The sequence below is a fragment of the Schistocerca serialis genome, chromosome 1, assembly GCF_023864345.2.
Source record: "Schistocerca serialis cubense isolate TAMUIC-IGC-003099 chromosome 1, iqSchSeri2.2, whole genome shotgun sequence".
NCBI lineage: Eukaryota > Metazoa > Arthropoda > Insecta > Orthoptera > Acrididae > Schistocerca > Schistocerca serialis.
Genome location: NC_064638.1, coordinates 438,722,636 through 438,737,081, shown reverse-complemented (window position 1 = coordinate 438,737,081; position 14,446 = coordinate 438,722,636). Strand labels below are relative to the sequence as shown.

The 14,446-nt window shown below is 39.6% G+C and overlaps 2 protein-coding genes across 2 annotated transcripts in view; one reads left to right on the top strand and one right to left on the bottom strand.

The window, feature by feature from the left end:
• LOC126472697 (ubiquitin carboxyl-terminal hydrolase 34) overlaps positions 1-7,656 on the bottom strand; it is a 529,852-nt gene extending 522,196 nt beyond the window's left edge. The window contains exons 1-3 of the mRNA XM_050099952.1: positions 7,484-7,656; positions 6,427-6,526; positions 5,024-5,207 (exon numbers count right to left, since the gene is read on the bottom strand). Of these exons, the coding sequence (XP_049955909.1) occupies positions 5,024-5,207; positions 6,427-6,526; positions 7,484-7,526 (327 nt within the window). The 5' untranslated portion in view covers positions 7,527-7,656. The remainder of the gene's footprint in view (positions 1-5,023; positions 5,208-6,426; positions 6,527-7,483) is intronic.
• Positions 7,657-7,799: 143 nt separating this feature from the next.
• Positions 7,800-14,446, top strand: part of LOC126472759 (serine/threonine-protein kinase Nek8-like) — a 184,751-nt gene continuing 178,104 nt past the window's right edge. Inside the window, exon 1 of the mRNA XM_050099957.1 lies at positions 7,800-7,905. Within this exon, the coding sequence (XP_049955914.1) occupies positions 7,859-7,905 (47 nt within the window). The 5' untranslated portion in view covers positions 7,800-7,858. The remainder of the gene's footprint in view (positions 7,906-14,446) is intronic.

Sequence of the window (14,446 nt, the reverse complement as noted above, 5' to 3'; positions counted from 1 at the left end):
AACTTTGAAGGGAAAAGGTATTCACCAAGAGTTTGTAAACCATTCTGTTGAATTACTGTCTTCTGAGGATCCATCTATTTGCGTGGAAAACACTGGGTAATTATAGAAATCTCTATCAAAAGAGAAAAATGACCAGGTAACTATATTTTTCGCTGCCTCTACTTCCACAATTTCCACTTGCGTGATATAAAACTCCCCTGTGGGACTTTGCCAATTTTCTTAGGAGATATTGCTAAAGAGTACCGTGGATGTGGAAAAAAGGATTCCTACTGGCAGCATATACATCATGTGCAATTGTCCAAGATGAAAATATCAATGACAAATAAGGTAAGTGAAATTGCATTTAATGTCATCATTGGATGATATTCATGACTAGTGGTGGTTGTTGTGAACACTAGAAACAAAATTTGTACCATTCAACTTTTGTCGTCGTAGTTGCCATCGCTATAAACAAACTTGATATCTGGTTCCATGACAGTTGCGCATTCGATACATATCACTTGCAAGCTTTCTTGGAAATTAACGCCACCTCATTAACACAAAAATGACTGATCAGTTGTAAACGTAGCCGACATAGTTACCATGAGTTGTACTAAAGGTTCTAGCAGGTAAAGTGTGTACCATCTCATGTACGAAGACAAGGCTGGTTCGCTTCCTGATTCTCCTGGCTGCCAATGAATCAATGTGACGTGCAACCTTAACAAAGTTTGGCACAATGTGCTTGGTAAGACACCTCTTCAAAAATACAAGAGAATTCAGTAAACAGTACCTACGGTGGCATAGCTTGTTGAATTTCTTCATTTTAATATATCTCCTCTCCATAAAGGTACACGATGTGATTCTTCAGTTTCTCCCAGCATATTTGTTGATCCAACAGTGCACATGACACTGGTGACATGCTTGACTGCTGAAATACTGTGCCCAGTGGAAACAATGAACTGGCGGTTCACTCAAGTCTGTGTGTATCTCATTCCTTACGTATTGCAATACAGGCTGTATAACATGTACCACAAAATTGTTTATATTGTTATGGGACTACATTGTAAAATTTTGACATTAGAACTACCGTTTTTTCCCCACTAGATTGTGCATACTGTGCCTATATCGCAATAAGAATTTGGCCCAATTATTTCAACTCACTGCTATGAAACATGCTGTTTAGTTTCTACTTGGGCACTTACAACAAGCTGTTGATACAGCCACCTGGCTTTTTTCACATCTCACAGAGAACATTGCTTCGCAAAACATGTAAACAACTGCTCTGTCTCTAACTATCACTACAACCATAATCAAGAAAAAACATTATGAGTTCTACATGAAAAATATTGTAATCTTGATGTTCGGATATGGATATTTTATTACATAAATGACAGTTTGCACAGGTATTAAAATATAGAAGTCAAGGAATCTGATATTAATACGGCTTTGTGACTGCTGCAGAGCCATACATTGTATGCCGTGATGAAGAAATTACGTTTTTTTTCTTTAACTATACTTGTAGCTTAAAATATAGCTTGTGTATTTCTTAACTTTGAGCTAAAAGACAAGAAAGGGTCTGTGGACATCCATTTATGCATTTAAAATGTGTTATTTCTACCAGTATTGTGGGCTCAAGTCTAGACCAGGGCCAGCTACTGCTAGCAGTGTGACAAAGCATCAGTTGTATGTAGCTTAGAAGATACTTTCATGTAGCCAATAACAGACGAGAAAAAAGTCAATGAACTTCTAGTGCCGAAGTGAATGGATGCCCAATGATTGGACAAATAAATATGATCTTTGTTGTGTACATAGTTCCGCATAGTCAGCGCGTACACAACTTTCCCACTAGAGCGCGCCCCGCAAAGGACAAGCGCAGCGCTCGTCCGTCTCCGCACTACGAGATGGCGCTGTCTTAGAGACGGACCAAATTCTGCTTCCGCCGATCCGTGTATTAAAATGTAACACAGCCAATGAGATTGCTGCTAACGTAGAACCTTTTCTCCTGGCGGATCACACTCGCGCAGTGATACCTGAACGCGCGAGGTATTATAACGAGTGTACAGACCTCCGATTAGTCAGTCTGCAGTCCAGTTTCAGTCTGCGCCTAATAAGATTATCATATTCCTGTACATAGCCATGAAGATAAATGAATAGACACTTTGTAAAGTATCAGAGATATGCGAGAATAAGATTAACGTACCAAGACCAAAGGAACTTCAGACAGTCAATTATAAATAGCATCCAGAACCAAGTTAAGTTATTTTCATGCTTGTTATTATTTTAATAAATGTGTGTGAAAATTAATCAAGTTCTGTTTAAAGTTGGTCACCGTCAATCTGCTACTCTAAGCGTGCAAGTGGCATTTCTATCGTCTGACCTAACAGCAGAAGATAAACACGCCACGATAAGACCACGAGACCTATTGCTGACACTCGCCTACTTCGTTAGAGCGACAAGTCAAATAATCTAATGGTGTGTGTACCGAATGTCTTACAGTACGCACACCACAATCTTTCTCTTGGCACAAAATATTATTGGACTTTTAATACAATGTAATGCTTGCAGTAAAAGTCTAGATCTGTACATACACCACTGGCATACTTACATATTTCGTGCAATGATGTTGTCAGCATTCGCAATGAGATACGATGGGAAGGAAAGTGGGTGTGTCAGCGGCTGGGTGTATCCAGCCAATGAGAGAGTAGCAAACAGACAGTGTTTCGAAGAAATATTGTCATATTCACAGGGCAGTATAGCACCATCTCCGAAATCTTCACACATTCAGAAGAAATAGGAAAACATTTTGACAACAAAGATTATTAATTTAACTTAAGCAGCCCCTACCAGTATCAACCTGACCACAACCTCTTAATTCACAGTGTATTCAGGAAAAAGTCAAATACTTGTGACAACAGCAAAAAAGAGAATGGTTTCTACTTTGGCACTAGAAATTCATTGACTTTTTTCTCGTCTAATATTGGTTACATGAAAGTATCATCTAAGCTACATAAAACTGATGCTTTGCCATACTACTAGCAGTAGCTGGCCCTGGTCTAGCCTTAAGCCCTCAATACTAGTAGGAATAACACATTTTAAATGCATAAATGGATATCAACAGACCCTTTCTTATCTTTTAGCAGTTAAGAGGCACACAAGCTGCCTGAAACTGGTGGAAACAGAAATGTGTGCTGTGATCCTTATACTTTAAGCTACGAGTATAGTTAAAGAAAGAAAGAAAAAAAAAAAAACTTAATTTCCTCATCACGACATACAGATGTATGGCTCTGCAGCTGTATAAACTTGAGATACACCCAAGCATGTACTACATTATGCACATTTTTGTATTCATGAATGTTATGACAACAGAAACACCAGTGTACAGCAAATAAAAAAGACGGATAATTTAAACTGCATACTGAAACAGGCAATAATCTGAATCTTCTCACATAACTTTATTTATACTTGTCAAAGAGATAAGCTGAAAATGTCTAAACCTATAACATATGTCACGAAATCCCCCTGGGTTACCACCAGTTGTTTTAACACCATCAACTTGCAGCAATGTTTCATCAAGTTTACTAATTTTCAGGTAGATTTTGAATGGGGAAATGTCAACTGTTTGCATTCTCATTAAAAAGAATTAAAAATCAATAAATTTCATGGGTGCCTATCACTTTAGAATTACAGGTTACCTCTGAATTTGATGAACTTTTGGGACTTATACTATGCAATCTACACCAATAACAACAGTAACACCAGTATGGTACTTTATGATAGTTGTTTGAGCAATTCCACAAATACCAGGGAAGGAAAATTAGTGTTTAAGATCCAAGAGATGGAATTACAGAAGCGTCCGATTTCACCTGTCTGCTTTGACGCATGATGTCATCAACGTGGCGGAAATGGCTAGTTGCAGCGTATACAATACGGCGACAATGACATCACTACATACACGCTCCAACAAACGCGAACAAAAATAAAAATGACAAAATAACATCTCACTCCAAAAATAAAATGGAACTAATGGGACAATCATAAAAAATTGGGAGATTAGGGCGGGGACAAGCTAAATATATAACAATAAAAAACACTGCACCATCCTAAAACAAATAATATAAAAAAATTTAAATTAAACACTCCACTACACCAACAAAACCACAGGAATCTGACATTTCCATATATCAATTAGCTCAGTTGCAACCATCAATACAACCTACAACCACAAAAAGTGGAATCAGACATTTCTCTTGACCTATATAGCTCAACCACAGCTATCGATACCAAAAACCCATTCCTACAACTCCGAAAAGTGGAACCAAAACCCCAACAACTCAAAAACTGAAATACCTCATGTCCATTCCATGAAATAAAACACAACCGACCTGTCATAAATATACAACAGACAAAACATCACAATTACTATAGAAAAAAACGAAAACAAAAAGTACTTACCAACAAAAGCCTCTGGCAATACCACCTAGGTTGGCCAACACACACACACACACACACACACACACACACACACACACACACACACACGTGTGTGTGCAAACACACCCTCACACAAACGCACCCACATTATCGCACCAACTACCTAAACTTAAAACCACTTTAGCATGATAACAAACAAAACTGAAATGCACCAAATACCACACGTTAAACTCAGCACGTACACATCCACCACGACAGGGCACAATCAAATACAGCAACACGACAATCTACAAACACAACCAACTCAAAAAACACTGCGCTGTAGTGACGTCACACACCACAATACCGTTACGTCACTGGCCAAAGCAGACAGGTGGAATCGGATACTTCCATTGACCCCAAGAGATCATTATAGACGGAACACATGCTAGGACCACTAGAGGTTAGGGAAAAGAAATCAGCCAAGTTCTTTTCAAAGAAACCATAACTGTATTTGTTTTGTGTGGCTTAGAAAAATGAAGGGAAACCTAAATCCGGATTGTCTTCAAAATGTGTCCTTGCTCAGTTCACGAGTACAACACAAAAATCAAAAGTAAAATAAATGCAGAATTACCTTCGACAGCAAATGCATCAATCTTTCACGGTCAGCCAATGTCCATCCTGACCTTCCAGAGACAGCAGGATCAGCAGACACACTCATTTCTTTCAACTGTGCAACACTTAACAGAACCACCCCTTGTGTCAGCCAATTGAAACGATCAAAATTTTTGCCATCCCGGAAACAGCAAGTGCATTGCCTGTAAGAGTGAAACAATATACCAAAATACATTGAAAATAAATAAGCAAGAACAAACTCCATAGCTGCTTATTTGAAACTTGCGATACACTGGCGTCTGTTATTTTATTAAAGTGATAATGATGGGACTGAAAATGGCACAAACAACCACTATTTTCTCATCCATTTTTTCATTAAATGTAATATGTTGCACAGCATGTGCTCCATCTTCAGCTGATGCATATGTTCTTGTTTCCTCACAACAATTTCTGTAAACCTACCACAGCTGTCGTTTTGTTGCTGACAACAAAAGTCCAATGGTTTGTAAGCTAGATACATCTGCACATGTTTCTATATGTTTAATCCATATGTCGATTATAACCAGTGACAGCATCTTCAGAACTCCACACAGATGACATACCAGTAAGTGATAAAGGTATGCGATTGCTGCCACTAGTATAACTGTAAATACCTCTCACTTCAGAGCCTTGGTTGCTAAGACCCAAAACATCCAATGGCAAGGACTGATTGCGTGAACCAACAAAGTTGATTGATTTAAGGTAAATTCTAAATTAACATTTAAAAATTTTACAGTATAATGAAAAGGAAAGTTGCAACTCACCATATAGCGGAAGTGCTGAGTTGCAGAAGAAAAAAGAGGCTCAGCATCTCCACTATACGGTGAGTAGCAACTTTGTTTTCATTATATTGTTACATTCCATCCTGAATTTTCCATTGTTTGATTTAAAAATTTTACATTGTCTGAACTCATGGCAAAATAAGAACATACAAATCTCAACTCCTATTACAGCATCCAATTTCTGATCAAAGTATTTCTTGCCCCATCATCAACTCCTAGACTGTTGAAAACCAAGCCTAAGATACCAATTTCAATGAAATTAATGTTTTGTTGTGTCAGCAAAAGTTAAATAACATAAGAAATAAACAGGAAGTAGGCAGTATACAAACAAAACATATGAAACTGACAGTATAACAAACCAGCTCAATGTGGTATCCGACATTTACATACAGATCAAATGAATTATGTAGGCCTACAGCTGTGCACACGAAAAAGTTCATTAACAGACCATCTAAGTCAAAAATATATAAATAAAATTCAAAAACCAAATTCTCCTCCACACAATACTCAAAAACAATCAAATATTGTCCATCAGTTTACATGTTAAAATGTTTACATACACAACATAGACCTTGCTTATCACATTTCCAGTTACTCTTACCTCTGTGGCCACGCTTGTATGTACTGAAAAACTGTGTCCACTTCTTCCTTTTCAAATGAGGGGCGTTCATCTGATTCTTTGTTTGTAATTCTGCCATCATCTGCAAGAATTTTTATACAGGCATTAGAACTGACAAATATATAGAATAAAGAGTTTTATTTACATTGCACTTGTCAGAGGTAACAAATCCGAAGAGAAAAATGATGAAATATCGATAAGATTCCAAACACGACAAACTCACAGAAGTTTCGGCTGCATCACCACACATTTTTTTTTCTTTTTTGCGTGGTTATAAATTTATGGGTGTCACTGTGGTAAGTAAACGTTTTCAATCAACCCATACCAGTCGCTGAGGACCTAAACACAGCTCGCTATTTCTATCCATAAACACTTTTCCTATAGCCTATGAAAAACAGCGCTTTGGAACAAATTAAACGTACGTATGCGCGCGATTCTGTGTACAAAAGTTGTATAGCGATAACTACAGCTCACACTGCAGTATTAAGCACATTGCAACATCATCTAAGTATCAACTGTCAGCAGCTGTCCATGTGATATTCGTCCGCTCGCGGAGAACTGTCAAACAGATACGACGTTTTGATGTTAACCGACAGATAAACTGAACATACACTCACTTTTACTGGATGTAATATCCTCATTACCGCTATTAACACAGTATTTGTGACAACTTGAATTAACAATGTATGTCGTTTATGTATAGTGCAATGTATCGCAGATAGTAAGAAAAAAGCGAAAAAGATAACATTCTGAATGACATTTCACGTTTTATGCTTCACTTCAAAAATACCGGTATATAAGAAACTGTAATAGAAGTACTTAGCTAGTTTCATCAAGTATCTTCCTGTGTTGTTTTGGTTTCCGTCTTTTACAAAGCGACTACTAACAACTGCACTTTAGGGAATATTACGCCAAAGATTAACTCGACCGAATTATTTTCACTTATTACATTGTCCAATGCAACTGTCGGGTAACGTAGACAATCTCCTACAGATTTAAAAACAATGTAATCGTTAAAAGTATATGCCCGATAACTTACATATTTGTAAGAGATCCAAGAAATCAGCACATACATCACACATCTTACGTAAAACACACTCAGGTAAATACTATAGTGTTGTTAAAATGCATTCAGATTAAATTAGTATATATTTTTGTGTTTTTCATTGAAGTGTGAGCGTCTTTACGTCACACTAAACAGTAACACAACCAACATAGCGCCATATTCAATCTTCTCCCAAAGATTGTATAGTGTATACCATTTTCAGTTTCTTCCCAGAGACAAAACGAAGGGAACTCCAGGTTCGCCAATAGCCGTATTGTCGATTCTCTCTAGTCACTTACATTGACAGCCACTGTACGGTTCACTCATTGTGTGAGTGCGGATGTGCTCATCACAGCATAAGCAGTAGGCATGGAATGTTATCGAGAAATCCGTGTGGTTGGTAGGGGTTCATTCGGGTAAGTAGTTGATACTGTTAGCAAAAATATATAACCGCATTTGTTGATTTCGTTTAAATCTTCGTATTGTATTTAATTCTGTTTGCATTTTCTTATTCCATGGAGTACCAAGCTGCCAAACTTTGAATTTTTTTCTCCACACGAGAAAGTTTTAGTCGCGCAAACTCAAACAGAAAATAGAAAAAATAAAGTTCCCCGCATTGACGATATTCGAGATAGCAGCAGACGAAATGCAAACATCCCCAGTTTGCTTTACTGACGAAGTGGCTTGCACTGTATATACATAAACACGCAGTCCAGACTGCGGCCTCTAATCAATTTTACTAAATTCAGTTACGTATCGTGCTGCCTAAATTTTGCCTTCGAACGGAGCTAACTGGTGCAGTGCTTAGACACTGGGTCGTATTAGGGAGGACGCCCAGCCAGATTTGGGTTCTCCGTGATTTTACTGACAGGGGAACCTCCCCATCGCACCCCACTCAGATTTATTTATAATTTGGCACAGTGGATAGGCATAGCGTCAGCTCAGGAGCGCCGTGGTCTCGTGGTTAGCGTGAACAGCCGCAGAACGAGAGGTCATTGGTTCAAGTCTCCCACGAGTGAAAGGTTTAATTTGGAAATACGGAAGCGTCCGATCCCACCCGTCTGCTTTGACCCATGACGTCACAAATATGGCGGAAACAAAAACACACACACACACACACTTTCCACAAGAAGCCTAATGACACTAACGGGACAAGCGCAGGAAATGGGGTGTTTTGGGTGGGGGCAAACTAAATATAAACAAATTTAGACGCCTTGCGTAGCTACAACGTGTAAGTGAAGACAGCCATGCATGAATACCCACCCACCTCCCCAGGGGTCGTAACCCCTGCAACCCATAGAAGATAAAGATGCTTCAGTAGCTGATTAGTGTTTTTTGTCTTTTTTAAAAAAAATCTCACGGGATAGAACGAACAGATCAGAAAGATAAATATAATAAACTAAAACAGAAATTCGAGGAAACAGATAATTAAAATAAGTAATAAGTGTTTTTAAATTTAAAAAAAAAATCTCACGAGATAGAGCGAACAGATCAGAAAAGTAAATAAAATAAGATAAAACAGAACTGGAGACAGCCACACTCAAACTAAACTCCGCGCCGTCATGACGTCATACACAACACCCTTACGTCACGGGTCAAAGCCGACGCGTTGGATCGGACGCTTCTGTCGACCCCTTAATTTTTATTTTCAGACAATTATCAAAGTTCAGGCACTCACACATAATCAACTTCGCTCTCCAAAATTCCAGGACATGTTCAGCTTTGCTTGGACATACGCAGCATTTGACGGTCTACATAAGGAAAAATTTGAAAACGTTAAAAACATATGTTTTGACAGAGCACAGGGAAAACTGTTCGACTGTGAAACTGTTGCATTCATTTGTTGCAGTTTATGTGACAAACTCTTATGTTTTCATTACTTTTTTGGGAGTGATTATCACATCCACAAAAATAGCTAAATCGGGTAAGGTAGAAGAATCTTTTTACCCATTCACCAAGTGTACAAGTTAGGTGGGTCGACAACATATTCCTGTCATGTGACGGACGTGCCGTGACCTGTGTCGTATAGAATATATCAGACGTGTTTTCCTGTTGAGGAATCAGTTGACCTATGACCTTGCGATCAAATGTTTTCGGTTCCCATTGGAGAGGCATGTCCTTTCGTCTACTAATCGCACGGTTTTGCGGTGTGGTCGCAAAACACAGACCCTAAACTTAAAGTGAACAGAGACGTCAATGAACGAACGGACAGATCATAAATTTGCGAAAATAAAGAAAGTAAACTTTTCACTCGAGGGAAGACTTGAACCAAGGACCTCTCGTTCCACAGCTGCTCACGCTAACCACGAGACCATGGCGCTTCTTAGCTCACGTCTTCCTTGGTGTTGCCTATCTTGCACATGAACTACTCAGTTTGTATATTTTGCTTATTTTTTTCGTAGTTCCACACAACTTCTTCCTGTTTTCTCGATTGATCTGTGTTCAGTTTTTCAAGGCCTATCCGCTGTGCCAACTTATAACTAAATCTGAGGGGGGTGCGATGGGGAGGTTCCCTTGTGAGTAGATTGTGTTGAGTGACAGTATGAAACATTTGACAGTGCACGTTCGATTTTCTTCCACGTCCTTCCCTAGATGAGCTGGTACTTCGTAACTAATCTCACCGTTGTTGTAGCGACGTTGAACGCTAGTCTTCCTTTGCCACTGAACCACGAAAATGTAATTTATGGCAAATACACGAAATATGGCAAAAGTGTTTAACAAGAACAAACTGAAATGAAAGAAGTTATACGAATGTTTTAGGAGGATAAGCATTTCGAAAATTTTGTTTGTTGTGTTAGTTCACGAAGGATCTTACTCACTCTTTAGAATTCAGTATGTTAAATTTCACGTAATATCATTTTTGTACTATATGTCTTTTTACAACGCAACGGTTATTTCCTACAGCAGAAAGAAGGAATAATAGTAATAATAGCAAACGTGCCAACAATCGAAACAATTGATCTTGAGCGTAAGCGAAAATAAGGAGTGTTACATGAATTTTGACACCTTTCGAGACCGACAACTGTATAATATCTTAGTCATTGCAGTTCTGTATTTACATTGCGTTGTGCACAACGCCAGATGTGTGTCGGGAAACTAAAGCGCACCGAGTATCTGAAGTGCGTTGGATGGCGGGAGGGGGAGTACTCGTTAGTGTCGCGGCGGTTTCACTATAAAAAGCCCTGGGAACACTTCATACATAACACTATAGATTAAGTATTGTGGGTTTCTTCATACTGACGCTGAGTCGATATGCCTGCCTGCAGGGCCCAGGATGCAAGTTCGGGGTGCGAACACCTTTTTCATGGTGATTGTGGGGGAGGTGGAGGGGGTTCAGCTGTCCTTTCGTGCCCTTCGGTTGGTGCTGCCTTAGGAAACTGATGGGGGCGGCGGCAACTGCAGCAGCAGGAGACGAGATAGTTAATTTCTCTAACGTTTGGTGACACCGCGCTTATCGAACAGCGGTAAAGGACAGCTACGACTCACAACAAAGCGATGGTGTGCTTCTGGTTGTTCAGCAAATTGTTACTCCATTTTATGAACAGTACTTCGAAGAATGACCTATAGTGCGTTTAAAATTAGTTGTTACTTTTGACAGTTCGGTACAGAGCGAGGGGAGGAAGCTTAATTGACAGCGTGCGCTGGCGACGATAACGACAAGCTTGCTCGGTGCGTAAAGCTGCGTTTTCCTAGCTGAGGGAATTTCCCGCAGCTTGCTGCGTAAAACACGTTCGAGATCCCGCTGCTCACTCGCACAATGCAAACATACGAGACGCTTTTCCTAGGGTGCGGAGAAACGCTTGCGTGCTTTGGGAGGCTCTGTCCCGCACGTCGCAGTTGGGCAGCAGCAGCAAGACGACAGCTCCAATGTTTTTTTTCGCGCGCACAGGCAAGACAATTTTTAAGAGTTGTTATACAATCACCAGAAATTTCGGCTGACCGCTTCTCTGCCTCAGAGGATGAGCAACTTATCGAACTGGTTTCCGAAAAGCAAATTTTGTGGAATATGGCCGACGCCGAGTGGAAAAATCAAATGAAAAAAAACTTAATTTGGTCTGAGATCGGAAGAAAAATGAATAAAACTATTCGCGAGTGGAACGGGGTTGGAGGCATCAGATAGTGATACCGAAAGTAACTTCTGCCACACACCATTATTATGTCCAATACATTTTGCCACTCGGTTACAGGAATTACTTCACAGTTTGTCTTCAATTAACGAAGGAAAATAATGAAACTGGTTAGTGTGAATCTGAAAAAATGCCACAAACTTATCTGCATCGGCGAGTAAATGTTTCGTAACTAAAGTTTTATATGCTCCTTCTTCACGATGCAAGTACATTCATCTCACTGCATTGCGCTTCCTGAGTACTCTTTCCATTAGCATACAGTCCTTCTCTCCCCTAACTTCCATGTACTTTCGGAGTGCCAAAATTAACTGTTTTTAGCTCGAGCATTGCACTGCATGTTTGGAACTGTCTCCGCTGCTACTGCCATGTTCCTCGTAGTGCGCCAACGAACCGCACGAAACTGCTCGCGTCCAGGAGAAACTATAGCACCCACCGACTTCCAACAAATTGTAAAAATTATTTAAAACTTTTCCGAAACTTTTTCTCTATTTCACCCCCTACAAAAAATGTAACGGGAAAAAGTTTGTCGCTTCCTACATTTTGGACGCTGCTTTGGTAAAAGTTCCGCGTCAGACGCTACATTTTAATTTATTACTTCCCTATTACCGAATCTATTGGCGAGAACTTTTGCAGACGTTATCGACATATACTATTGAAGGCAACTAAAAGGTTTTGTTGTACGACACTTAGTTTGGGAGATACAGTTTGATAAATATCGAGTAGCGCGAAAAATTAACTTTTCTTAAAATCTTAAATATTTATCTATTTTAATAGCACAAAATTTTCATTGAATTCAAGAAAGGTATCAGGAGGTAGTTCTCGTATCGCTCGATCAGGTGTAGTTTCCAAACCCTAAAAAGTTTCATTTTTTAGGTTGTGACGCGCACCGCGTCGCGCCTAGGAAAACGTTTCACGCACCACCCTGCAATCCGCATCGCACAGCGGAAGACGCAAGCGTATTCTGCAACACACTCCGACAAATTCCCGCAGCTAGTAAAACGTAGCTTAACCCGTCAGCCGCACAAGCAGGCCGATCTGCAATATTTCTCAAACGATTTTAAAGAAACTGTTGTTGACGTCTTCAGTCCAGAGACTGGTTTGATGCAGCTCTCCATGCTACTCTATCCTGTGCAAGCTTCATCATCTCCCAGTACCTACTGCAACATACATCCTTCTGAATCTGTTTAGTGTGTTCATCTCTTGGTCTCCCTCTACGATTTTTACCCTCCACGCTGCCCTCGAATACTAAATTGGTGATCCCTTGATGCCTCAGAATATGCCATACCAACGGATCCCTTCTTCTAGTCAAGTTGTGCCACAAATTTCTCTTCTCTCCAGTTCTATTAAATACCTCCTCATTAGTTACGTGATCTACTCATCTAATCTTCAGCATTCTTCTGTAGCACCACATTTCGAAAGATTCTATTCTCTTCTTGTCCAAACTATTTATCGTCCACGTTTCATTTCCATACATGGCTACACTCCATACAAATACTTTGAGAAACCACTTCCTGACACTTAAATCTATACTTGATGTTAAAAAATTTCTTCAGAAACGCTTTCCTTGCCAGTCTACATTTTATATCCTCTCTACCTCGACCATCACAGTTATTTTGCTCCCCAAATAGCAAAACTCCTTTACTACTTTGTGTCTCATTTCCTAATCTAATTCCCGCAGCATCACCCGATTTAATTCGACTACATTCCATTATCCTCGTTTTGCTTTTGTTGATGTTCATCTAATATCCTCCTTTCAAGACATGGTCCATTCCGTTCAGCTGCTCTTCCAGGTCCTTTGCTGTCTCTGACAGAATTACAATGTCATCGGCGAACCTCAATGTTTTTATTTCTTCTCCATGAATTTTAATTCGTACTCCGAATTTTTCTTTTGTTTCGTTTACTGCTTGCTCAATATACAGATTGAATAACATCGGGGGGTAGGCTACAGCCCTGTCACACTCCCTTCCCAACCAGTGCTTCCCTTTCATGCCCCTAGACTCTTATAACTGTGATCTGGTTTCTGTACAAATCGTAAATGGCCTTTCACTCCCTATATTTGACCCCTGCAACCTTCAGAATTTGAAAGGGACTATTCTAGTCAACATTGTCAAAAGCTTTCTCTAAGTCTACAAATGCTAAAAACGTAGGTTTGCCTTTCCTTAATCTATTTTCTAAGATAAGTCTAGGGTCAGTGTTGCCTCACGTGTTACATTTCTACGTAATCCAAACTGATCTTCCTCGAGGTCGGCTTCTACCAGTTTTTCCATTCGTCTGTAAAGAATTCGTGTTATTATTTTGCAGCTGTGGCTTATTAAGCTGATAGTTCGGTAATTTTCACATCTGTCAACACCTGCTTTCTTTGGGATTGGAATTATTATATTCTTCTTGAAGTCTGAGGGTATTTCGCTTGTCTCATACATCTTGTTCACTAAATAGTAGAGTTTTGTTGGGCCTGACTCTCCCAAGGCTGTCATTAATTCCAATGGGATGTTGTCTACTCCCGGGGCCTTGTTTCGAATTTGGTCTTTTAGTGCTATGTCAAACTCTTCACGCAGTATCATATCTCCTATTTCATCTTCATCTACATTCTTTTCCATTTCTATAACATTCTCCTCAAGAACATGGCCCTTGTATAGACCCTCTATATACCCCTTCCACCTTTCTGCTTTCCCTTCTTTGCTTAGAACTGGGTTTCCATCTGAGATCTTGATATTCATGCAAGTGGTTCTCTTTTCTCCAAAGGTCTCTTTAATTTTCCTCTAGGCTTACCCCTAGTGATATGTGCCTCTACATCCTCACATTTGTCCTCTGGCCAACCATGCTTAGCCAT